This window comes from Centropristis striata, chromosome 11 (assembly GCF_030273125.1).
Source record: "Centropristis striata isolate RG_2023a ecotype Rhode Island chromosome 11, C.striata_1.0, whole genome shotgun sequence".
Taxonomy (NCBI): Eukaryota; Metazoa; Chordata; class Actinopteri; order Perciformes; family Serranidae; genus Centropristis; species Centropristis striata.
Genome location: NC_081527.1, coordinates 11,244,048 through 11,271,819, shown reverse-complemented (window position 1 = coordinate 11,271,819; position 27,772 = coordinate 11,244,048). Strand labels below are relative to the sequence as shown.

Genomic DNA, 27,772 nt, shown 5'->3' with positions numbered 1-27,772 from the left:
GACCGTTTGGTCGTTCCTGATTTGATATTCATGGAATTTTAAGGATTAGGTCATAACGAGAATGACTTTGTTTCGCAAAGATCTGAATAGCAGTTGCAAAATATTCTGCACTCATGGGTAAATAATGTTTATACGTGGCAACATATTAAAGAGCAAAAATAAAAGATGTTTTAAATTGTGCATTTTAACATATGGAATAAGTGGTGGAAAGTGCATAAGCTATTTTATTCTTCTGTATACTCCACTGCATCTTGGAGGAACATATTGAACATTTACTGCTACGTTTATCTGATAGCTTTAATTAGTTTGGTCTACTTTTTTAATGTTGAAATCGTTAACTGATTAAGCTACCCGGCAGTCAGTGGTGGAAAAAATATTCAGATCTCTTACTCAAGTAAAAGTACTAATACCACACTGTGAAATTACTCCACGACAACTAAAAGTCCTGCATTCAAAACTTACTTAAGTATAACTACAAAAATATTAGCATCAAAATGTACTTAAAGTATCAAAACCCACTCAGATTGTTATATATATTCCAAATGTATTATAGGATTATCCTTATCGATACATGTATGTAAGCAAGGCCCTCAAGGTAGGGCTCATTTTAACTACTTAATATACTGTTATGAGGTTGAAATAAAAAAAAAAAGTTTAAAATCACTTTGAATTCATCATGTTTTTTTATGTTAAATCTTGACCTGAAAAGTAACTAAAGCTGTCAGCTAAATGTAGTGGAGTAAAAAGTACCATATTTGGCTCTAAAATGTAGTGGAGTAGAAGTGTAAAGTTACATAAAATGGAAATACTCAAGTAAAATACCTCCAAATTGTACTTAAGTACAGTACTATTAAATGTACTTTGTTACATTCCACCATTGCTGGCAGTATATAAACTAATCATTTTACTCTTTGCCAGCTGCAACACAGTGATGGCTACACATGAATACATCAATAATTAGAATTTAATAATATACAGCAATTTATTATTCTCAAATATGCCCTTGTGCATTATGAGTACTTGCACTTTTGGTACTTTTAATGCTTATATACTTTTACTTAAAAGGACAGTTCACACCAAAATCAAAAATACATATTTTACCTCCTACCTGTAGTGCTATTTATCAGTATAGCTTGTTTTGGAGTGAGTTGTTGAGTGTTGGAGATATTGGCTTTAGAAATATCTAGCTTCTTTTAATGGAACTAAATGGCAACTCGTGTCTCTTTTTAACAATCATGACCCGGTTCCTCGAGAGAATCCACAGACCTTGTTGTGAGCAATTTTTTTGTTTGTAGAAACTATACTAGGGAGGAAATAACGTGTAGTTTGGTACAAAGAAAATAGTCCCCTGGGTCATGATTTCTGCAAAGACACAGTGCTTTTAACTTTTTCAAATGCATTTTTTGGCCCTTTGAGAACCAGTGTTCCATTATATTTGAGAGAAAGAAGACATCCAACACTTGAAAACTCATATCAAAACAATCTAGATTGATAAATAGAACTACAGTTTTTTTGTTTGTTTTTTTTTTTTCCTTTGGGGTGAACTGTCCCTTTAAGTAAGTGTTAATTGTAACAGAGTATTTCTTACTACTTCTGCTTAAGTAAAAGCTTTGAGTACTTCTTCCACCTCTGATAAAACATGTAAATGTGATTCAAATAATCTCTGGGTCACTTTAAAAGTTATTAAAACTCCTCACTTTGTGCAAATGATACAGTCAATTAAGTTTACATCTCTGTTTTGGCACAGCTGAGAGAAGGCTGGCATTAAGAAGGACTAAAAGACAAAAATAAGAGCTCCCCCTCCTATCAGAGTATCCTTTGAGAAGACCCCGAACACAAAAACAAAGACGGGCCCCTCAGTGGCTCAATGGCTCCTCTCTTTGTGACCCTCTCCATCTTCATAAAGGGCCTTCCCCTTGTTTATCCAGGAAGAGGTTTAATGGCTGGGAGGGGGGGAGAGGACCATGCTGTCACTTTCACCGTGCTAAAGAAGGCTTATTGTTGCCCGCTCCCAAAGGTCCTGCTCTTAAATGCTTTTTGAGAACTCCTCAGGCCAGGCTGTTCAGATAGGAGGAGCAGTGAAGTGCTGACAGGTCGCTTCGATCCGTACCTACATGTGATGGAGAACCAGGAGTGGTTTTAATGAAAGAGCTCCAATGGACGACAGCCACTGTTGAGAAAATATGCGCTGCTAACCCTTTATCGGGCGAAGAACCGTATTTGGTAACTTCAGTGGATATCAAAATGGGGTCCCCATGTCTCTCTGTTTGGTAGTAGAACCACATGGATTTCTTCCAGCTAATCAGCAAAGATCAGACTACGTCACAGACGATGACACCATGACATTTGAGAATATTTCAAGAAAAAAGTTGCAAATTTACTAGATTTAAAGTGGCAAATCTGTGCGGAAAAAGTCACAGATTTAAAACAAAAAAGTGGGGAAAAAAACAACTTTTTTCAGATTCACCACTTTAAATCTCATAAATCTGCGCATTTTTTCTCGTAGATTTGCGACTTTAATCTTGTAAACTTTTTTCTCAAAATATTACCCCCCTCCCCCTGGGTCCGTATGTTGTTGTTTTTTTACACATTCTGGCTGTATGTAATATCCTACAATATTCTCTAGGGTTGAAGTATTTTAATGAGTGCCCTATTAAGGGTTAACCGGTGTTTGTCTCCTCCTTCTTTCTTTGTCAAATAGTCCAAGCCCTCCCTGATCAAAACCCCAGTTTGGTGCAGTATTTTCCCAAACCATGCGAACCAGAGAATGGTAAACATGCAGCAGGGTCGGCCCTGATTGATGGCCTCCCCTCACAAACACAGTGACAGCAGTGGCTGGTTCCCTGCTCGTACAGACCGTCTCCTCCTGACACTCACCGGAAACCCCTCACTGCCTCCGCCTCTGTGGGTGAATTGGCGTAGTATTGTTCTTAAGGTTGTTATGGTGCTTGATGGGGGTCGAAGTAGTCAGCGGTGGTTCACATCAGGGCTAATGAATAGATTATGCACTCGATATAAATGGTGAATGAACAATGCTCTTTGTCCCTTCACTCCAATTCATCCCTTTTTGATTTAGCTGCTTGTTTTTGAAAAACTCAACAACATACTGGTGGAAGTGCAGCTTCCGGGAGGGGGATTTAGTATCAGCGTGACACGATAACACTGGAAGTGTGAAATTTATCACCACACAGAGTGAAAGTAGTGTGACTATTAAAACCGAGTAACTCTGGTTTTGCATCACAAGTCACTGCATCTTCAAAGAAGATGTTGTGTTGGACGTCGGGGAGGGGGAGAGGAGGGCTTGTTTTTTCTTTCCATGAAGAAGAACATAAGATACACTTACACAGCAGGTGTCCCTTCAGAGTGAGACATCACATGATATAGATGCTCCAATTACAGCCTTAAAGCTATAGTTTGGATTTTTTTGACGTGGGTTTGTGTAAGGTACTTATCCATAGTCAGTGAATCACCTGCAGCTGAGGGAGTTCAGCACACCGGCAGTTTGGAGAAGCAGACAGGAGTACCAGCACAAAAGCTGATCAGTGTGCTACTGTGGATAGGAGCAGTAGCAAGATGTATTTTAGCCGCCTAAAAATAATCTATACCAGTTTAAATGTATGCTAGATCTAAAAAATATTCACTGCTTTACCTTGAACACCATCTACAGTCATGGACAAATTTTTTTAGACCAGCCTTGTTTTCTTAAAATTTCTTTTTAACCAAAATCATTATCAATAAAACCATGGAAAATGGCTAGATATCAGCTCTTAAATGAAACTCTTATGAGCTATTTTTGTTGGCATTAAATGAACAAGAAATTGAAGAAAACAAGGCTGGTCTAATAATTTTTTCCATGACTGTATGTTCTCTTCTTTGACCTGACTCCCTGGACAAAAACAGATATTTTACCTTGCAGAACATTGTTTGTTGCTGATCTGCCACTTCCTCCTTTGGTTCATTTGTTTGTGTTATTGTGGGACTTTGGTGTTCTTAAGAGTTACAACTGTTATATTTGGATAATTATATGAAGGCTGATAGCTCAGAGAATTGGCTCAACTGTAGCTTTCCTCTTTCCCACAGGCTTGAGACAGCACAGTTTGTGTTCTAGCAGAAGTAAGATGTGACTACAAACTGTATTTTATCATGTTTAGGCTTTGTAACGCATAGATACGTGCCTGTAAGAACAACACACACACACACACACACACACACACACACACACACACACACACACACACACACACACACACACATTGTGTAAATCAAACTTCGTATGGCATGAACAGCTGTTGTCCTAGGTAACTGGCCAATAGAACTCGGTCCAGTAAGTCCAGTTTCTGTACGGGGCGGGTCCAGCCCAAAGATGATGAAATGTGAATTATTACAGAAATCGGGGCTCATTCTGACTAGGATCCTGTGAGAGTGATGTCAGTCTGAGTCCAGCGCTGCATAACTAAAGTCTCCATTGAGACCAGACTTTTTTCTCCGGTTGTGTTTACTCTTGGGCTTCCAATAAACAAACCTGGAACCTTTACAGTTCAGATTACCAGATGTCAAACAAACAACAAACAATAACAAGCCCAAATGACACAATGACACAGAGGATTGATGGTTGATAGTGTATATAGTGTGTATGAAGTTAGATTTGGCAGGAAGGCTCTGCTGTTTGAGAATGTCTTTAAAAACCTGTGGGCCAAACTCTGGGCTTGGTCAACTGTTCCTACTGCAGATGATGGTTTTGTGCAGCACTGCTGGGAGAGGATGCCTCTCAGTTTTAAACTTCATTGAAAGTTAAGGCTGTTCTCTTCAAACGTATAACCAGGACGTGACTAGCTTTGGACCTGATCGTACTGCACTCATAAAATGTGACACAATTGATGCTGCTTATCAGCTGCTTTTATTGGACCATGAACTGAAGTGCAGTCAAGCAACATTTTAGCCAGTGATGGAATGTAACTAAGTACATTTACTCAAGTACTGTACTTAAGTATAATTTTGAGGTACTTGTCCTTTACTTAAGTATTTCCACTCATGTAACTTTATATTTCTATTTCACTACATTTTAGGGACAAACTTTGTACTTCTTCTTACATTAGCTGACAGCTTACTAGTTACTTTTCAGGTCAAGATTTATTCAATTTAAAATTATTACACAAGTTAATGAATTAAACCACATAACAGTAGGCTATATTAAGTAGTTAAAATGAGCCCTAACTTAACAACAGTAAAACGCTGCTTTTCATGCATTTAATCAAATAATATTTGGAATATATAAAACAATCTGAGTGGGTTCATTCTGCATAATGAGCACTTTTACTTTTTATACTTTAAGTACATTTTGACATGCTGATACTTTTGTACTTTTACTTTTTTGAATGCAGGACCTTTACTTGTATTTGAGTAATTCTACAGTGAGGTGTCAGTACTTTTACTTAAGTAAGAGATCTGAATACTTTTTCCAACAATGATTTTAGCATGTCTTTCTATCTTCAAACAATGGCCTCTCCAAAAAATTACTCCAGCAGCTGGAAGTTGAAGTGTGGGAGGTATATTTTCCAATTGTTTTGCAGCAACAAAATGCACGGTTTTGGGGTAACTCTTCAATATACAAAGACTGGCTGCATGCATGCATAATAAAAACCTCTCTATCTGGGCAGCTGGAAACAAAACAACATATAGGCGTATAAGAGCAGGTCCGCAGGGCCATAGTTCCTGATTCTTCCTCCATAAGTGTAATGTGATGATAAGGAGCTTATAGCCTCTTGTTATCCTCCTATAGGGACCAGTCAAGACAAAAGACAGTGTACTAGTATGCGTAAAAAGATCACCATTCTGGAGACATCTTTGCGTCCACTTAACACCCACGTCAGGTCAGCTGTTCTTAATTTGGTCAGCAACACCAATTTGGCCTCCGCCCGGGGGTCTGGGTGCACTGAGGGGTAAATATTGACCCTTGTTTGTAAGCAAGGCTCACATTTTGAGTGTGCAAAATGGACTATTTGTGTCCTTGAGATGTTTAGGTCATGGTGTCATGGAGGATGTGTATCACAATCTCATAGGCTGAGAGAGCTGATCTAATAGACACCTGCCCTCATAATAGCAACTGGTGATGGTTATTATTTCACGATTGACCGAGCTCATTTAGGTGAAGCTGAAAACTGAACAAAACAATGAACATGATAATCAAAGTAGTGATAAATGTGCCATTAATGTTACATCATGTTCACCCTCTGATCTGTGTTGTCAATGCTAGGGTATTATTACTGATAAAACTGATGATACAGACAAATATACACACTAATCTGATCTGATATCAGTGTACATTTTCACATCAAAACCTCTGCTCTTGAATTCTCGCCCCGGGCCCTGAGTCTGAGATGACCTCTACTCTTTGTCCCAAGGACTGTGCCCTGAACTCACCACCTCCCTCCTCACAGGCCGCTCTAAACTCTGTGGGAAACCCCCCAGTGCTTTGTGTTGTTTTGGTCATTGTGTGTCTCACCAGATAATGTCTCCACCCCTCTGGTTCTTTCCTCTCCTGTCTGAAGTGCTGCTGTGTGGAGCGTGGTGTCCGGCACTAACTGCCCACTAAGCAGGGCAGAGAGCTGGGATCTGACCGCGGGGGTTCAGAGCTGCTTTTCAGCGTGCCTCAGGACGCCACTCACACTCTGCTGCTGTAAGTTTGCCAGGCAGTGATGGATGCTGGCAGGTGTCGTGGTATTGAAGATGCATGTTGTGTGACGCGTGTTGCTCAACAGAACTTCAGTTCTACCAGTGATGTAAAATTTCCAAAGACGCCAAATATATCGATCACAATTCTGGCTAAATTACTGTAACGCATGCCTTTCAGTATGTTAACAAATGTATTGCGTGGTGGGAAAACAGTAAAACACGAGGATCAGTTAATTATTCCACCGTTTACTCTCTGGTGTGCAGGCAAGAACAACTACAAGACACATGCCCAAGAAGAAGAACATCACCTCTCACCCGGAAGACCTAATGTAATTTCACAACAAAATAAAGGGTAACACTTTATATTAGGCTACATGTATTCAACATTAATTAGTTGCTTTTCAGTATGCAAATTAGTACATTATTGGCTCTCAATTAGTCATTTTTAAGTACTTATTAATGCCTTATTCTGCATGGCCTTATTCTACAATCAGTAAGCCATAAAATAAGAGTTTTCCCTCTGTAACCTCAAAATTAATGCTTATTATTAGTAAGTAAGGACAGTTCAACCCCAAATCAAAAATACATGTTTTTTTTCTTCTCTTACCTGCAGTGCTGTATATCAATCTGCATTGATGAACAGCACTGTTTGTTTTAACTTTCCCTTTAAGATAGTATACAGTACTGTCCTGTATGCAATATTATCATAAAAAATTTCAAAGAGTTTTCTTGTATCTAAAATCTAAAAAAGTTAAACCTGCATCAGTTGATTTTTTGGCCACTAGGGGGCAGCATGACATTTAGTAAACAGTCACTAAACATTAGCATTGATTTGGAGTCAAATTTTACTTAACCTCATGAATATAGATCCAGTTGTCACTTTTCTTTAAGCTCTGTTTTGCTTTCACCAACACAGAAAAATATCTGTCTGTAGCTACTAAAGTTTTTACTCGGTTTACAAGCTAGTCGCTAACTTTGTGAGCTAATATAGTTAAATTGTGATCCATAAAAACCAAAGAGTTAGACATTTTAGAGAGCTGAGGTCATAATTCTTTGTGGTTACGACTTACAATTTTCACATTACATTTTTTTTCAGTAATTCATAAAGTAATTAACCATCAAGTAGGTTTGAAAAAGTTAACCCTGATGTAACAAATGACCTCGAGATTAAGATTGTTTTGAGGCTTAAATGCAAACTTAGAAATCTCCAAGAGCAATTACACTGCAAATCTTTATTTGTATTGATTAGAGTTGCTCTGGTCTACAAAAAACTATCAAGTGATTTAGAGCTACTATTAAAAATCACGACACAATATATTTAGTACAGAAACAGACTAATGTCACTAATCGTCCTGTATAATTTCACCATATTTTGTCTATTTTGTGACTATTATTTTCCTCTACTAGCTGTTCTGAATGATCCATATGAACCTCGGCACCCTCACTGAATAAAGATATGCATTTAACGACTTCCACTTGTCTCGTCTCTCATTAGCTAACGACCCTGTACTCTAAATGTTAAATGTCCTGTTTAAACCATAGTTTTGCCCAAGTGAGGATTACCCCCCACCTTAATGCCATCCCTCCAAACTTTAGCAGTAGGAGAGCCACCACTTTTTGTCCGGTGAATTGTGATGTCATTCAACTCGGACAGAGGACCCAATCGACCCCCTGGCCTTTGACCCTTATTAACCCTGAGCTAGAGTGCTGTATTCAAGGTGTAGCCATCTGTGTGCCTTGTTGTGTCCAGGCTGCCCTCCTCCCTCCCTCTTTATCATCCCTCCCAGTGTTCAGGAGCAGTGGACTGATCACAGGGTCTCCAAACAACGACATGACAGGATGGGTCACTTCTGCAAAGCTGTATACATTTTTTAAATATATATTTTACGTTTACAAAAGCAGTGGTGAAATGTGACTAAAAAGTAAAAATATTAGGTACTAAAGCAATGTTGAGCTCATATGATGTATTGCTATAAGTTAAACTGCCCAACAGTATAAAAAATAGACAAAATTAGCTTCACTTTCCAACTACAACAAATCAATTATTTATTAATTTAAATGAACTCAAATTCAAAGAACTGGTGGATTTCAAAACAGCAAAGTTTATGTTCAAAATTAACAACAACATGCTGCCTGACTGTATTCAGAAAATGTTCAATCTAAGACGAAGCCATTATAATTCAGAGGGGTGTGTATATTTATAAAGTTAAAAACCAGAACCAACACCAAATCACGTTGCACCACGGTAACAGCTGTTAATTTATGGAACAAATTGGAGAAAGACTTGAAAACTTGCAATACCATTAACTTATTCAAAAAATTACTCAAAAATAGGATGATTAATTTATATAAGTCAGAGTAATGAGTAATAAGCTTCTTTCTTTTCTCTTTTTTGTGACTGCTTATTTATTTTGTTGATAAATAACAGATTGTACATTTCTAATTATTAAATTTACTTGAGTTGTAGCAGGTTAGGCGTAATAAGCTATGCTTCGCCTTTTCGGTCCAGATGTCTATTATCATTTTTTTTCTCTCTGTTTACATGTTGATTACTTTTTTTTTTCTGGTTTGCTGCTTCTGTTTTGATGTCATGTATTGACCGAGATAAACAGATACGAAACGAAACGAATATCCTACATACACCCTTAGATCATAAAGTAAAGGTCTCTTCACTATACCAAAAATCAATTCAAAATCAGCTCATGGTGCTTTCAGTCATTATGGCCCGACTCTCTTTATTTGTGTCTTCTTTTAAAAGCAGACTAAAAAAATATGTTTTCATTTCAGCTTTTAAACAGGTTTTTAATTTCCCTTTTATATAAATTGTATATCTTTTTTTAATGTTAATACATTTGCATCATAAATGTTTGTTCATTTTAATTTTTTATATCTGTAATAACCTACTTCATCTTATCTAACTTTACTGTATGCTTTTATATTTGCATTTTTGTTTCCTTTGACATATATGATATTTGCCTTTTTTCTTTTGTTTGCTTTGTTTTCCATTTATTGCAGCACATTGAGTCTACGCTTGTTTGTGTGAAATGTGCTATATAAATAAACTTGACTTGACACATTAATCCATTTGTAATAATAATACACATACATAATTTATGATAATACAACAAGGACAAAAGCTGTTCTACTTCTTACTTTAGGCACATTTTGCTGATAGTGATTCCACATTCTTAACTCAAATTACATTTACTTAAAGGAGACATTTTTGCTCATTTTCAGGTTCATTTGTATTTTGGGTTTCTACTAGAACATGTTTACATGCTTTGATATTCAAAATAGACATTATTTTTCTCCTACTGTCCTTCTGAATATACTTGTGTTCACTTTGTCTGAAATGCTCCATTTTGTTGCACCTGTGTCTTTAAATCCCCCCACCCAAAAAAGAAAAAAACCCAGTATGGTGTGATTGTTCAGTTTTCTGGGTGTTTGGCATCTACACTCTCTGTGTCTCTGCGCCATCATTGCAGCCGGGGATTACACAGTTACTGCACTGTTGTGGCACTTTCTACCTATATATAGTCTATATAAAGTATATCTGTGACATCACAATGTTACAGAAGTCCTGACGGCTCATTTAAAGGCACAGTGTCTGAATGCAGGATGTGTTGTTCAAATTCTTACTTTAAGTATATTTTGCTGATAGTGATTCCACATTTTCAACTCAAATTACATTTTGAATTGAATTTGAGAATTTTTACAGTTACATTACTACTTTTACTTAAAGGAGACATATTTTCCTCATTTTCAGGTGCATAATTGTATTTTGGGTTTCTACTAGAACATGTTTACATGCTTTAATATTCAAAATACACATTATTTTTCCCATACTGTCCCTCTGAAGATATTTGCTCCATTTTGTTGCGCCTGTCTCTTAAAACCCCCTACTCAAAAAAACAAAAAAACCCCAAAAAAAACAAAACAGTATGCTGTGATTGTTCAGTTTCCTAGGTGTTTGGCATCTACACTCTCTGTGTCTCTGCGCCATCATTGCAGCCAGGGAATGACTGTAACTGCACTGTTGTGGCACTTTCTACTTATATTTAGTATATCTGTGACATCACAATGTTACAGAAGTCCTGACGGCTCATTTAAAGGCACATCGTCTGAATACAGGATGTGTGTATTTCTCTGTAGATTGAGCATTTTAATTCTTTCACTGAAGAATAAAATCATTTGTTGTTGGGGCAAATATTATTTTTTATTTATAGTTTGCACTGGCAACTGTTCCAAAACATTGTGAAAACAGCAAAATACATGATGTGATCATAACAGGACATATTCAAACAAGTATTCTGCACACCCTGATGACTATACAGTTTGAAAGTATCAGTGTTAATAAACCAGTGAGACAGAAGCATCAACTGGAGATGTTATAGCAGATGATTAACATTAACACGTTGCTCACAGTGATCTTAGAAAGTAAATGGGTTGTATTTTGAACTTTACAAGAAAAGGGTTCATCCACCCCTCTTATCATTCAGCAGCATGTTTGCTGGTTATCTGCTGCTGAGTCAGATGTTTGTTTACAGTATTGACTGTAACATTTAGAACATATAATGTGCCTAAAGAAAGAGGCGTTGAGATGTATTTGCACAGAGAACAAAGTCTGATAAAAGGAAAAATACTACTCGACGGGGATCTCAATCACTGTTTCGTTGCTACATTGAAGCTCATTTTTCAAAATATGCTCCTTAACGCTGCCATCATCCTCTTGAAACTGCACCTTCACTGTCAGTGGAGAGCATTTATCCACTTTACAACTGATGATCACTGTGTCTCCTGAAGATTGGAGCCTGCAACCTCTCAGATTGAGACTATCATCTCTAGACACGGGACACACCAGCTGGTCCTTGTCGATGGAGAAGACTGCCCGTCTGCTCAATAACTGTGGGCTTGCGCAGAGCATCCTGTCAAGCATCTCTACGTCTTGGTAGTGTATCTGCAACCAATCATGCAGATACCACATGCGGCAGTCACATTTCCAGGGGTTCCCGTGCAGTCTCACTGTGTGCTGGTGGACCAAAGGGTCTAAAAGGCCCAGTGGGAGAGTTTCCAGCTGGTTGTCAGACAGATAGAGCTGCTGAATAAGCAACTGGTCCTTAAACAGTTTGGCGTCCAACGTGCTCAGGTTGTTCTGGTGCAGGTGGATCGATTTGATGCTAAATAGATCACTGAAGATCATCTCTGGCAGCAGGGTAAGCTGATTTTCAGACAGGTCCAGATTCTCCAGGGCAGTAACATTAATAAAAATGTCCTCAGGAAGGACAGAAAGCTGGTTAGAGGACAAGATAAGGTCTGTAAGAGATGTCAAAGTGCTTATAGAGGACAGCTGAGTCAATCTGTTGCCTTTTAGATTCAGCTCTTTTAAATTTGAGGTCTCGAATCCAAACACTTTGTCGCTGAAGGTTGTTAGAAGGTTTCCACGGAGGTTCAGCGCTTTCAGTTCGGTTAACACAAAGAAAATATCATCCGAAAGCTCTGATATCTTATTCCCCTCCAAGTGAAGCTCTACCAGCTGATAAATGTTGTGGAACATGTCAGATGTGACATTACTCATGAGGTTGTTGTTCAATTTCAGGATCTCGAGTTTTGCCAGGCTAGAGAAAGTTCCGTTTCTTATGTCTTCGAGCTTATTCTGAGACAAATCCAGGACACGCAGGTTGTGGAGGTTCAGGAGAAGAGATGCAGGCAGATCTGATATCATGTTTCCTTTCATCTGCAGAGATTCAAGCTGCACGAGAGAGTCAAACATGCCAGGAAGCACCGTCTTAAATCTGTTGAAGTTAAGCAGCAGTTTGGTTAAGTTTCCCTGCTTCGAAAAAGTCCCCAGATACAAATACTCCAGCCATGGGTTCCCACTGATTTCCAGCTCCTGCAGCTCAGTCAGATGCTCAAAAGCCTGAGAGTGAACGCTCCGCAGGGCGTTACTCAGGAAGACGAGCTTGGTGAGTTGGGGGCTTTCCCCTAAAGTGTGAGTGAAGAGGTACGATACAGATGTTCTGATTACAATAAAGTCTTTGACCTGCTTGGACGTGTTCTTGGGTAAAGATGTCATCCGTTCGTCAGCACACAGTATTTGGACTGAAGTGAAACACTGGCAGGTGTACGGACAAGAGGTTTGTAACTGTGTGCTGCCTTTGTGAGAGAGAAGCAGCACCAGGAACAGAAACAGGCCTGACTCTTTGTCCATTTTCACTGTCAAAACATGAAGATGTGAATTAACACACAGTCAATGTTGCAGAATGTATATATATAGCTTGGTTGGTCCACTGAGAGAAAAATGTGTGTTTTTCTGTTTAAATAAATCAAATCCAACATACCTCTGTGTTACAGAGATCCCGTAGCATTGAAGCAAATTTCCCTGTGGATCTACAAGCCAGCCGACACAAAGTGCAAATGACAACAAGTCTGAATTAGGTAATACGAAAACCTTTGGTCAGCAGCTTTCATTTGTTCACGGAAAAAAAAAGTGGACAATCCTGGTCCAATAATTCAGCAAATCAGCTCAGAGAGAAGAAAATAATTGAGTTTTATATGTTGCTACAATTAATCCTATAAAGAATGTTTGTCTTTTTTAAATGTTAGTTTCAGTAAAACTCTATTAGAGATGAGTCACTCTTTACCAAAACTAAACAAATAGATCCGACAGGAAGTTTGCTTTCATCACTCTTTTCAGTTATTTGTTTTTTTTTCTGTGACTACTACTCTTACTTCCAAGAAAACATTGGATGTTGGCTGGGACATTGTCTAAAACATAAATAAAACAGAATGTGATCATTTGCTAATCCTGTAAAAAAAAAACTGCACAGAGACAAACTGAAATCAGAACACAACGTATTTTATACATTAAGAAAAGGGTGTATTTAAAAAAAAATACTCTACTTAAGTACAATTTTGAGCTACTTGTACTTTACTTGAGTATTTCTATTTTATGTAACTTTATACTTTTGAGGCAAATATTGTACTTTTTACTCCACTACATTTAGCTGACAGCTTTAGTTACTTTTCAACTTTTTTTTATTTTTATTTAAGCACATAGCAGTATATTAAGTAGTTAAAATCAGCCTTACCTTGAGAAAATATAAAGGCTGCTTATATAAGTGCATGAATAATAATATATTTAGAATATTTAAAACAATCTGAGTGGGTTCATTCTGCATAACGACTACTTTTACTTTTGATACTTTAAGTACTTTTTGATGCTGATACTTTTGCAGTTTTACTTCAGTAAGTTTTGAATGCAGGACTTTTACTTGTAGTGGAGTAATTTCATAGTGTGGTATTAGTACTTTTACTCAAGTAAAGCATCTGAATACTTTCCCCCCCACTGGCTACCACTATATGTAATTACATTTCTCACAAGGTAATGTGTTTCAAAAGACTTTCAGGTAAAATAAATAAAATAGAGACCTGGCAAAAACAGCAGGCAAGTAAACATGCATTAAAAAAACATTAAAAAATGTCATATTCACTACGACTACTGTACAGGGTAATAAAACATACATAAATAAATATACATAAATATATGTTTTTGTGTGGCGTTTGAAGCCTCGTGTCAGAGTAGTGATTTTAAAAAAAGTCTTTATACATTAATAACAAGGCACCATCTTACTATACGGTGCTATGATGGAGCAAAAACATTTCTAAGTACAAAGAAGAAAAAAAGGAAATACTACATATATAATAATAAAATTAATATATAATACACATAAATAATAACATCAGGTACGCAGGCGTGTGCAGATTTCTCACCCTCTGTAACTCTGTAAAAAAAAATCATATCTTCTCAAAGGTAAATTAGTTTTTTTCCTTTTTATTATTAAGATCCAAAACTGTGGAGGCAAATGTTTTGCTTGTAATAAACAAAAGGAAGTCATTTTCTTTTCTGCATTTACAATTTGCAGGAAAAATTACACGATTACAAAGTCTGTCTTATGAAACTCTCCATGCCTAAGCTGCATGCATCTTATTTCATATTAGATAAACCAAGACATGTTTTAATATAATTTATAAAATCACATATTTTGTGTTAAGATTAAGAGATTAAGATTTAGAATAGTAAACAGCAGTATAAACTAGGAATATAAGCAAATAAATAACTAAAACAATAATAAAGTGTTAACATGTAAGCATGAAACATTTCATGTCTCAATTTGTTTAATTTCTTCTAATTATAATGATTATGGCTTACATTTAATGAAGACCTAAAATTCAGTGTCTCAAAAAAAAGTAATACTGCAAAAGACCAATTTTCTTTTTAAATTTTATTAATTTATTTTTTTGACACTGAGAGGAAGTCGTGGTTTTATTTAAGAAAGAAAAAAAAATATTAACACCTGTAGAATATCAGTACAACTCCTGATTGGACAAACCAAAATCAGACACATCATTTTGTTGTCTATCCACTGGGGAGCTAAAAACACACACAGTCCAATTATCTGAGGCCCAGTTTCTTCTTCTCCTTCTGTTTCTTGCGTACCACTTCCATGTTGCGGTCCTTCCACATGCTCTTCCTCAGTTTGATAGGACGACTGCCAACATATTTCCCGTTTATCTCCCTCATGGCTCTAACGTAGTCATTTGGATCTTTGAAGATGACGAAACCATAGCCGTTGGTCTTTCCTGTACGTTTGACAAAAGACCAATTTTAAAAAAAGTATGTTTAATATGGAAATGTTGGCCTCTGAAAAGTATGTCCATCTATATGACTCAATACTTGGTTTTGACTATTTGACTTGAACTACTGGAAATGGACTTTTCCATCATATTCTAATGGATTGAGATGCACCTGTAAGAGATTTAGGAGCAGTTTCAGTCTTTGCAGGAGCCCGTCCCCTCCACCAGGTGTCCCCCTGTTCCTCTGAACCTCAGTCAGGGTTGATGGCATGCCTGGACCCTCCCTCTCCTCTGAGGTGTTCCCTGAGGATGCACAGGTAGACAACAGATCAGATCCACCACTCCACCAGCCCAAACCTCCAGGAACTACATCAAGAAAGTTTTTGGAACTTGTCAATATTTTGGAACTTTTTACACTTTCTCCCCAATTTTTTTTAGGCTCTGTAAGCGATGGCCAACGCAGGAATACAGCTTCTCGGCTTTGTGCTGGCCTTCCTGGGCTTCATTGGCTCCATAGCATCCACGGCCATGGTGGAATGGAAAGCTTCATCGTACGCAGGAGACAACATCATCACAGCTCAGGCGATGTTTGAGGGCCTGTGGAAGAGCTGTGTATCACAGAGCACCGGTCAGGTTCAGTGTAAAGTGTACGACTCACTTCTCCAGCTGCCAGGTAATGTTGTTTACACATCAGGGTTTCAGTATACCACTGATTAGATTGTTAAACCCAGCATAGTGACCATTAAGTCATTACAGCTTGCTGTGTTTTAAAAAAAATCAATTTCTACTTCTGCTAAAAAACAATGTGGGTGTGGGAAGAAAATGGCTCATGGAACAATCTCATACAATGTAAAAAAATTGTTATGAATGTATTCATTTATTTAGTTTCATATGTTTTAGATGCACAGGTCTGTATGCTGTTAAACAGGAATGTTTAAGTCTCTTTGGTCATTCAAACCTTCCTGGAGGTTAAAGAAAGTGTCCTCCTCTAAAGAAACCCTCCTCTATCCCTGCAAGGCCGCTTTAACGTGCGGAGACATGTCAGCCAAATACCAACAGCTGGCTCTTCACATAGAATCAAATCAAATCAATTAAGAAGAATGAGAATTTATGAATAGGATTCAATTTTAAACATGAATGTACCTGTGAAAAAAAAACAATTTTTAAAGGTCAATCTGAGCTTCATCAGATAGGAATGTTTGGAGGTGACTCATGTCGCCGGCACTCCCGCCTTTTGTGCCCGTTGTTAACAAGAACACAGAGATTTGGCAAAGACATTTTTTAACTTTAGGATTTGTTTAAGCTATTTTTCCCCCTGATACATTGCAAACAGAAGCAAGTATTTACATGTACTCAGGGGCTGATTATAGGACAGCAGGCCCCCGGGCACAGACAAGCAGAAGGCCCCATCATTAGACACAGACTTTACTATTGTTTAGCCTCTTTTTGTTGTTATTATTGTTATGTGTTTCTTTGTAGTTGTTCTGCATCTCTTCTTGGTTTTGTGTCTATGTGATTGTTTTAGGTCTTTTGTAATAATGCTACTTTATTTAGTAATTTTTGTCGGTCATTCAGCCCCTTATTTGTAGTCTTTTATGTCTCTTTGTAGTTGTTTTGTGTCTCTTTTTGGTCATTGTTTGTGTCTTTGTAGTCATTTAGTGTCTCTTTGTAGTTGGTTTGTGTCTTTGCAGCTTTTTTTTGTATCTCTTTGAAATGGTTTTGGTCTCTTTTTGTCTCTTTGAAGTAATCTTATGTTTCTTAAAAAGTATTCAGATCCCTTACTTAAGTAAAATTAGTAATACCACACTGTGAAATTACTCCACTACAAGTAAAAGTCCTGCATTCAAAACTTACTGAAGTAAAAGTACCAAAGTTTCAGCATCAAAATGTACTAAAAATATCAAAAGTAAAAGTACTCGTTATGCAGAACAGCAACCCCACTCAGATTGTTTTATATATTCCAAATATATTATTGGATTATTTCTACTGATGCATTTATGAAAGCAGCATTTTTATTTTGTCCAGAGGGCTCATTTTAACTACTTAAAATACTGTAATGAGGTTTAATTTAAAAAATATATTTTTATCATGTTTTCCATGTAAAAATCTCAACCTAAAAGTAACTAAAGCTGTCAGCTAAATGTAATGGAGTAAAAAGTACAAGATTTGCCCCTAAATGTAGTGAAGTAGAAGTATAAAGTTACATAAAATGGAAATTCTCACGTAAAGTTCAAGTACCTCAAAATTGTACTTAAGTACCGTACTTGAGTAAATATACTTAGTTTCATTCCACCGCTGCTTACTGGTGATTTGGAGTCTTTTTCTGATTGGTTTGTGATGTGTGACACTTTGTACAAGTAGGTAAAGGGTTGGTGGGGCGGGTTGGGAGGGACCCTGGACCAAATAGGCCCATTCAGTAATCCATCCATGTTTGCAATAAACACTACAGGAAGTATACTTAAAGGTCAGAGGTCGAAGCCAAAAAAAATAGATTTGGAAAGCCGTAAAATTGAATGAAACCTGTTTAAATCAAGCGCTCCTGTGGCCACTTCTTTGTCTCCAGGGATTGTGACGGGCACACGAGGGCTGATGCTGGCCTCCATCCTTCTGAGCTTTATTGCAATGATGGTGTGCATGGTGGGCATGAGGTGCACCACCTGTATGGCAGAGCAACCAGAGCAGAAGGACAAAGTGGCTCTAGCCGGAGGAGTTATCTTCATTATCGCTGGTCAGAGTCACACACGTGCAACGGACACACACCGATAGAACATCACCAGACTTGTTTGATGGGATATTTCTCTTTTGACTTGTAGTGTTTGTTGGTTAATGAATTCATACATGACAGATGATACAGTCCTGCATGTTTTAACCTGTATAATAATGTTTTTCTGCTTGTGTTTTTTCAGGTGTGGTTGCTCTGGCTGGAACATCTTGGTATGGCAACAGAATAGCCAGGGACTTCTACAACCCATTCACTCCCACTAACTCAAGGTGAGCTCGTCATTCTCTGTGACTTCAGCCTGGAATTCACACTAAATATCAGGTATCACTGTGGCTGAGTGTCATGACACAGACACGCCAATCAAACTGTCTTTTATTACACTGTTGTTCTCTTTCCAGTCCAAGTTATCATTTAGTTTTACATATTTAAATTATAGTTTGATATTTTCAGGGGTGGAATGTGTTTAATAATAATAATACATTTTATTTATAATGCACTTTAAATTAAAGGAAATCTTAAAGTTCTACAGGTTAAAAACGTAACATTCTAATTATACAAAGGATAAAAACAGCTAAAAACAGAAGAAAAAGAATACATACATGTATATACAGTCATGATAAATAAATATGAGACCACCCTTGTTTTCTCCTTGCTTTCATGTTCTTTTAATGCCTGGTACAACTAAAGGTACATTGTTTGGACAAACATAATGATAACAACAAAAATAGCTCACAAGAGTTTAATTTAAGAGCTGATATTAAGCCATTTTCTATGGTTTTCTTGATAATAACCAAAATCATTACATAGAAAACCAGGCATTAATTGAACAATAAAATTTAAGAAAACAAGGATGGTCTTATCATTTTTTCCATGACTGTATATATATATACACATACATATGTCTATATATGTATGTGTATATACATATAGGTCTATATATGTATATACACATACATACATACATACATACATATACACAATTTAGAATCCATCTGGACGGGAAGAACCAAAGGTTTTGCGTAAAGGTTTGTATTAAAATATCTTAAAACAAATAGACCTTATAGAGAACAAACAGAGTTGTGTACTTACATTATCCCAAATGTTTCCAACAATTTGAGAAATCTGTCTTTTTAATCAAGCTAACAGTCTGTTTCATTTGGTCAATGACATCACGTCTTTACTAATGACTATAATTCACTTTACACAAGAGTATCTCCTAAGTAAGTGCTCCTACAAATTACCTTAATGTTATTAAATGTAATTAAAACTATATAACTATTTGTGAAGAACTATTTATATGTTAATCTGTTCATACCGCCATAGTTATACTATTTATATCTTCCAGATTTGCCTCTGTCTCTTCTTCAATGTATATTTTTTTACATTTATATTTTATATCTTTTGCTTATTTTTTATATTTCATGTTTATTGCTGTTTGCACCGGGGATAAGAGGGAAATGCAATTTCAAGTCTCTGTATATCCTGTACATATGGCAGCATTGATAATAAAGTTGACTTGACTTGACTTGAACAATATGCATCTTGTCTGAACATCCATTTAAATATCAATGTGCTGTGTGAATTATTGACAGGTATGAGTTTGGGAATGCCCTGTATGTTGGATGGGGAGCTGCCTGTCTCACCATCATAGGAGGAGGCTTCCTGTGCTGTAACTGCTCCAGCCAGGACTCAGGGAAATCTCCACGCTACCCTCCGTCCCGCTCTGCAGGCCAGCCGGGCAGGGACTACGTCTGAGACAGCCTGTCCAGCCTTCATCAGAGAACCATGCTATTATTGCAGAGAATTGTCTTCTGTTTGTGATTTTTTTAAATGTTTTGCAATGTGCATACGCAATGTCTTATATTTGGTGTTTTTTATATATATAGTTGTTGGAAAATACACTCTTTATACAATCTTTGGTAATCCATAGAGCCCCAAATAAAACTGTTTGGGCTCCCTCAGTTCCACAGATTAGCAATGGGCATTAATATTGAAGATATCAACAACTTTTACCCATTTAATATAAACCTGCTGAGGGTGTAACAGCTTTATTTTTGTTATTTGCTTTGTTTGGAATCTTGCCATTAATCTTTCATATCATGTCAAATAAAATCCTCATTACTTCCCTAGTTTGGTATGTGTTTATAGTACTCGGGGTTGGTTTTGTTGATGTGTAACACAAGTCTGGTTAAATCCCTCGTAAGCCCAAAACCAACAAGCAGTTAGTATCTCTGAACCACAAGCCAACTCATTCCTACCAAGCTTTTAACCCTCCTGTTATGTTTGTTTCTCAGGAACAGCAATAACCCGGGGCATGTTTAATTATCCAAAAGATTCAGAAACAAAAAAATCCCAATAAACATTGATTATATTTCATTAATAACTCCATTACTAACCATTTCAATCTATATTTAGTGCAGTGGTGTTCTTTACCTCTCACATATCATGGTTCAGTGGGAATAATTCACTCGTTTTACATAAAAAATGACTGTTCTAACTTTTTTCTATGTACATTGGAAATACCTACACAATAGTTTTACATGATTTTACATGGCATTGATTTAAAAAAAAAAAACTTTAAAAAAAAAAAATTTTTTTTAGATTTTTAAACTTTGAATGGGTCAGGCTGACCCGCAACATAAGAGGAGGGTTAAACCGAACACAAATATATAGACTAATTTAACAAACAGCTCATTGAATTGGCTGTGCACTGTAGCAGAAAATGTTGAAGAATAAACTTCATAAAGATTTGGCAACAGGGCAAAAAACTGTTCGATGTTTTTTTTGTTTTTTTTCATGGAACAGCAAGAGAAATTTAGAATTATCTTTTGCTTTACACTTATGCATACGATATCTGGACAGTAAGTTAGCAGAAGTATGACGGTCTACTGGAAATAGGGACATGATAACAAATAACAAAGGAGTCAGGGCTTATGTGAGACCTGTGTGTACATGTGTGTAGAACCACTTCCCCCCATGCCCTCAGAAGTGATGCAGATTACAGCACAGCCCCCACCGCAAGGGCCAAGAAACAGTGTGACAGCATCTTACAAGGAAGGCGGAGACAAATGAACGGTTTCTAAAATGTTTCTTTAGCACTTGTGTGAGCATGAAGAAACACAAAAATGACTACTTCTGTATCCATTATGTAGTGTGGCTGTTTAAAGCTTCAATTTAACCATTCAATATTACTTAAAAAAGGTGAAAAAGGACTTTAGAATTAGCATTTTAGGAAGGAAAATATAGAGAAAAGAGAATGCAGCATTAAACCTAAAATAATCTGTTCAACATGTTTATACACAGAGATTTCATAGCAGTGAGTGCTGCAGAAATGTGTTGCCTCGGGGAAGGTAAAACTAAAGCAAACAGGGATAAAGGAGGCCGGGGAGCGGCTCCTGACAGGAATACCTCAAACCACTGACTCCTGTCTCAACATGCCTCTGCAGGCATCAGAGTTTCTGAAAGCCAGATTCCAGTTCATTTACACCCACCTACATACATTTAGCACATTAACTCACACTGTGTGGTTTTCTCTGTATGGAAGAATTTTTTGCCACCAGTTCGCTTACTAACAACATGATTTTATCTTCTGTTTAATCTTCTGTATGAACACAGTTTATCTCCATTGTGTCTCTTTGAACACACACTTTGCAGAAATTCTGCAGCAGAGAGCGCCACCATCTGGTCATCCAGGAGCAGTGGTGCAATGTTACTAAGTACATTTACTCAAGTACTGTACTTAAGTGCAATTTTGAGATGCTTGTACTTTACTTGAGTATTTCCATTTTATGTAACTTTTTACTTCTACACTGAAAAAAATTGGAGTGACATTTACTTTAAAAAAGTTAGGCAAGTTTTTCTACACAGAAAGCGTTTGTCATCTTTACTCAGGCTGTTTCTAAGTAATATTTATTTAATAGAACCACTTTTAAAAAAAATGAAAATACACAAGAAAAATGCAGACTCACTGATGTCCCTCATTTACATTTTACTTGGAAATATCAACTAATTAAGACAATTAACTGGTTTAGTAAATATTACTTGGATTAAATTAAATTAAATTTAAATTTACATACAAAACTGAGGACACGTTTTAGCACTGAATTCTTATTTTGTTATATAATTTAATAATTGAATAATCTAATATTATATTTAGAATATATATCTGAGTGGGTTCTTTTTACATAACGAGTTCTTTTACTTTTGATACTTTAAGTATATTTTGATATTGATACTTTTGTACTTTTACTTCAGTAAATTTTGAATGCGGGACTTTAACTTGTAGTGGAGTAATTCTGCAGTGTAGTATTAGTACTTTTATTTAAGTAAGGGATCTGAATACTTTTTCCACCACTGCATAAAAGTATATTGAGATGTTAAAATTAAAGTAAAATGTAAAATGCTGCTTACATAATGCGTCAATGATAATAATACAATTATACATTTGGAATATTTAACAATTTCACAATCTGAGTGGGTCCATTCTGCTTAACAAGGACTTTTACTTTTGATACTTTAAGTACATTTTGATGCTGATACTTTTGTACTTTTACTTCAGTAAGTTTTGAATACAGGACTTTTACTTGTAGTGGAGTAATTTCACAGTGTAGTATTAGTAATATTATTTAAGTAAGGGACCTGAATACTTCTTCCACCACTGTCCACAAGTCTGCTGCTAAACATCAGCGAGCTGTACTCACAACAAGTAATGTGTGAAACCCTGGATGTCTGACAATGAAAAAAAAGGTTTATGTTCAAATTGTTCATACAAAAATCAAAAACCACAAGACAATACAAAACACAATTATAATTCAAGAGGCTTTTTTCTAAATGCACTTCAGTGTGATTCCAAGAGTTGATCCCATTGACTTAATAATAATAATAATAATAATAATAATAATAATAATAACTTCATCTATACAACACCTTTTAAAAACAGCAGCTTACAAAGTGCTTCGACAGAGAGCCATTAATTACAAAAAGAATGATGCCATAAGGCTAAAAACAATTCATATATTTTAAAAAAACAACAATAAAAGACAGAGCAGGAATAATTACAAGACATTCTCAGATACACAGAAAATAAAAGGTAAAAGGAGTAAAAAAAAAATAAATTTAAAAAGTGATTTAAAAGAAGTTAACAACAAACAAGTCTCTTGTTCACTGTGTAACACACTTATACAGTCTATGGTAACACATGAATGAATGCTCAGTTCACTTCCCGAGAGTCACAAAAATACAAGTATGAATGAATCATAAAGACCGTTTTTCTGCTGACGTACACACAGTGTTGCAGCAGCCGTTTACTGTCCAACTTCCTTAAATGAGGAAATCAAATCTGAGAAGAGAAAGTGCATTTAAAGTTCAGATCATGTGGTTGTGGTGCAGTGGTGGGAAGATGATCATTCATTCTTTCCCACTTTAACTCCGGGAACTAACGTGGGCTCATATTACTGTCAGTGACACGGCTTTGTCTTTTTGACGTCCACAGTTACAGTTAATGATGACGGGACAGATGTATACAAGTTATTCATAAAGAGCAAAATATAAACACATTTCACAGTATATTTTTTTAACTTAAATTTTATTTCAATTTTTGCAGCTTATACAGACATATATATATATACATATATATATATATATATATATATATATATATATATATATATATATATATATATATATATGTATATATATATACATATATATATATACATATATATATATATATATATATATATATATATATATATATATATACATACACAAATTCACATTTAGTCTGCTGTTTTTCATTTGTGATCTGCTTAACACAGCATTAAAGTATATGCATCAGGTCAAATGTGTATAAATTACATGGTTAAACAAAAGTAACACAACAAACAATAAGTAATAAAATAATAAACTGTGTAAATGGAAATAAAATTATATGTAGTGAAATTAAGTAAAATAAAATAAAGATAACATGTCTTATTGCATTAGTATGGTCATGGCAGGTCTCCATCTGTTAACAAATAATTATTTTTGAAGTTATTTGTTCCATGTGATAGATTTCTCAGACCTTCTCAATCCACATATTGTATGTTGGGGGGTCCGGTTTTAACCATTTAATAGTAATACATTTAAGAGCTGAAATCAGTAATATCTGTAAAATATATTTTTCCCCCTTCCAGTTATGTAATTTGGTATTTGTCCAAATATTACCATCTTGGGATCTTTATTAAAATTTTTCTGGAAAACTTTTCCAAGTACATCAAAAACCTCACCCCAGATTTTTTTTCTTCAGTTTAGGGCATATCCAAAATATATGAATATGGTTACCAATGTGTGTCCCACAACTTCTCCAGCATTTATCTGAGCGTGTGAGCCCCATTTTAAATATGATTGCTGGTGTCCTAAAGAATCTGACTATTACCTTCCACCTGAATTCCTGCCATGTGTTCCTTTGTGTGCTTCTGTACATATTTCCTCCCATCCATCTTGCTGTATACCTATGTTCATTTCATTTCCCCATTTTTATTTAATCTGAAGACTTTCACTGGAATTCATATCTAAAAATGTTTTATAAAAATGGCCAATACGTTTCTTATTTCCATTACCAATTTGTAATTTTATCAAGAATTCTTCAATTGGGGTGGACTCTAAGATTTTAACCGATTCTCTATGTTTTGTTACAAAGTCCCTTATTTGTAAATACCTGAAAAAGTCGGTGATGGGGAGTGTGAATTCCATTCTTAACTGTTCAAATGATTTGCATTTCACAATATTTGAACATGCTATAATGTATAGACAGGAATCAAAGTGCAAAGTCAAACAGTGTTATGGCTTAAACCGTTTTAGACAAATTAAAGTGATGACGTTTGTCCACTAGAGGACAACAGAGGACATGTTTCGGATCAGATTCCCAACACCTGACATAAAACCAGCCTGAGTCTTTGACTGTTTATTTATTTATTTCTTAAAAATTGAATTCAAATCCAGGTTCTTTATGAATGTTTGAATTTTTATTATTATTTTTTTATATTTGGTGTTGATAATCAAGACTCATGTTGACTGACTGCATTTAAATATTTTAGTGAAAGTGGAAAATAATATAATAATATAAAATATTATATATATATATATATATATATATATATATATATATATATATATATATATATATATATATATATATATACTTCTATGACGGTGACTTTTATGAACTTCACTTTTCTACAACCATAAAGCATTTCTAATGTAAAAATGTAAAATTTGCAACAAAAAGAAAGAAAGAAAAGAAACAATTTTCTTTGATTTATATTATTCTGAACTTACACTTCATGACATTACATTTACATTTACATTTAGTCATTTAGCAGACGCTTTTATCCAAAGCGACTTACAGGAAGAGTAAAAGCAAACAATCAAGGTATAGTGCAGTAAGAGCTATTAGTGCTAGTGACAATTCTTTGAGGAGTAGAGCTATCATGTGGTCTAGGAGAGAAGATGCTCTCTGAAGAGCTGGGTCTTCAGGAGTTTTTTAAAGGTAGAGAGCTGCTCTGGTAGGAACTGGTAGTGTGTTCCACCAGCGGGGAACAAGAAGTGCAAAGAGTCTGGATTGGGGGCAGAGCCAGGCGCCGTTCATTGGAAGAGCGCAACGGTCGTGAGGTAGCATATGTCTGAATTAGGGCGTTCAGGTAGGTAGGAGCAGTACCGGAGACAACTTTGTAGGCCAGCATTAGAGATTTGAATTTGATGCATTATTTACACTTTTTATAAGGTTCTTGCTGTACTCAACTCATACTTCATATCTTTAAGATTTGCTGGTCTTTTCTGTTGTTTAAAAGCTTAAAAATAAATATTTGAGAATCTTGTAGTAGGAGGCTAGAGGTCAAACGGTTCAAAGTAAACAAACACAGTGACCTACAACATGGACTCAGATTTGAACTCAGCTCATCTCCACAGATTATCAGGTCTTTTACAGTCTTAAATGAATATAATCTTATTAGGCAAATCCTATTTCCCCAAAATGACTATATGCACAACTGCTCCATGCAGAAAATCCCACTGAAGGCATGTGTGTGTGGTAATCCTCAACACAAATGCTTTTATGCTTTATTTGCATTCCAGCAAATGAGCCGTGAAATATGAGGATATGCTGCAATAAAAATCCATTCAGCGAGACATTTTTATGATCTATGTAAAACAAGTGGACGCTCAGACTGATGAAGTGCATCAACAGAGCAGCACTTAACTGGAGGGCTTCCTCCCTCCTCAGCCCAGTATCGGATCTGGATCTGGACCAAAGTCTAACTCAAAGTGCTGTAATCAGCAGAGTGGAACTGCCAGACATCACAGAGCGACCAATGAGCGGGAACAGAATCAAACAGAAAACTAAACTGCAGCTGCTAAAATGATTTTTGTCTTCCAGTATCCTATGTGTAAAGAATATAGTGCAGAATAAAGTGTGGTACAGCTACAGATCAGCTTCTCTTTATATCAAGAATCATATCATTATAAATATACTATAAAGGGTATACAGTCATGGAAAAAAATATTAGACCACCCTTTTTCTTCAATTTATTGTTCATTTTCATGCCTGGTACAATTAAGGTACAAGGTACATTTGTTTGGACAAATATGATGATAACAACAAAAAATAGCTCATAAGAGTTTAATTTCTAGCCATTTTCCCATGGTTTTCTTGATAATAACCAAAATAATTATCCTGAAAACCATGGAAAATGACTAGATATCACCTCTTAAATGAAACTCTTATTAGCTATTTTTGTTGTTATCATATTTGTCCAAACAAACATACCTTTAGTTGTACCAGGCATTAAAATGAACAATAAATTGAAGAAAACAAGGGTGGTCTAATCATTTTTTCCATGACAGTAGAAATAGTTCTGAAAACAATGACTGACTAATGACTGACTAGAACTTAAGTAACACTGTGTCCTTGTTAAAATAATCATCTTAGAAAGGGATATAATGACTTCTTGAAGATTTGGCAGCATCAGCAGGATTACACAGACATGCTGACGATGGAAGAAATGTCCCTGAAATGTAATTACTACTACCTTACTTTGAAACACATTCTAAATATTGTAGATTAGTATGTAGATATTCAAACAACAGGTGAAGTTCCTTGTTGTTTTCTTGTGTCTTTGCTATACGTTTATATAATAGTGGAGGCTTGAGGATAAACACTACAATTCATCTACTTTCGGGTTCTTTAATGTATAAACCACATGTGTTTTGCTCCATTGTTGTGATTTTTTGGAGAGCATTATTAATAGAATGTATGTTATTAGTACATTCACTCACACTTAAGTACTTAAGTAAAACCTTGAGCTACATTAACTGAACTTTGAGGACATCAATTTTCTGCTACTTTCCTACTTGCCACTTCATTTCAGAGTGAAATACTGCACAGCACTCCACTCCGTTTATTTGACAGCTCAAATTACAATTACTACAGATGACACATGTATGATATATTGTTTCAAATGAAAACAACGGCAGTATATAATGTACCATGTTATATAATGTACCAAGTATCTTGGTGGGAAGGAGGTGAAAATAGTGCTCCAAAGTGACGCAAAATGTTTGCAAGGGAAAAACAGACATGTCCGTTTTCAATAGGGTTCCCTTGACCGCTGACATCAAGATATCTGAATGATAATTCGTTCTATGGGTAGCCACGAGTCTCCTCTTCACAGACATACCCACTTCATTTTCACCTATTGTCTTTGAATA

General features: G+C 35.9%; 2 protein-coding genes across 3 annotated transcripts; one reads left to right on the top strand and one right to left on the bottom strand.

Moving 5' to 3' along the window:
• Nucleotides 1-10,850: 10,850 nt before the first annotated feature.
• Nucleotides 10,851-13,134, bottom strand: zgc:153913 (carboxypeptidase N subunit 2). The gene is made up of 2 exons (XM_059344867.1): nt 13,011-13,134; nt 10,851-12,885 (listed from the first exon to the last, which is right to left on the bottom strand). The coding sequence occupies exon 2, from the start codon at nt 12,878-12,880 to the stop codon at nt 11,315-11,317; it is 1,566 nt and encodes a 521-aa protein (XP_059200850.1). The 5' UTR covers nt 12,881-12,885; nt 13,011-13,134; the 3' UTR covers nt 10,851-11,314.
• Nucleotides 13,135-15,243: 2,109 nt separating this feature from the next.
• Nucleotides 15,244-19,868, top strand: cldn1 (claudin 1). Of its 2 annotated transcripts, XM_059345009.1 has the most exons (5): nt 15,244-15,623; nt 15,745-15,979; nt 17,870-18,034; nt 18,213-18,297; nt 19,621-19,868. In XM_059345009.1, the coding sequence occupies exons 2-5, from the start codon at nt 15,757-15,759 to the stop codon at nt 19,781-19,783; spliced, it is 636 nt and encodes a 211-aa protein (XP_059200992.1). In that variant the 5' UTR covers nt 15,244-15,623; nt 15,745-15,756; the 3' UTR covers nt 19,784-19,868. The 2 variants fall into 2 exon arrangements, with proteins under 2 accessions (XP_059200992.1, XP_059200993.1); XM_059345010.1 differs by lacking the exon at nt 15,244-15,623 and having other exon boundaries at nt 15,722-15,979.
• The last annotated feature ends 7,904 nt before the right edge of the window (nt 19,869-27,772 follow it).

Bases quoted from the DNA above. Each gene is read 5' to 3' on its own strand.
- zgc:153913 (XM_059344867.1), bottom strand. From the start codon at position 12,880: ATGGACAAAGAGTCAGGCCTGTTTCTGTTCCTGGTGCTGCTTCTCTCT.
- cldn1 (XM_059345009.1), top strand. From the start codon at position 15,757: ATGGCCAACGCAGGAATACAGCTTCTCGGCTTTGTGCTGGCCTTCCTG. The intron at 15,980-17,869 runs GTAATGTTGTTT...CTTTGTCTCCAG, and splicing joins CTCACTTCTCCAGCTGCCAG to GGATTGTGACGGGCACACGA. The intron at 18,298-19,620 runs GTGAGCTCGTCA...AATTATTGACAG, and splicing joins TTCACTCCCACTAACTCAAG to GTATGAGTTTGGGAATGCCC.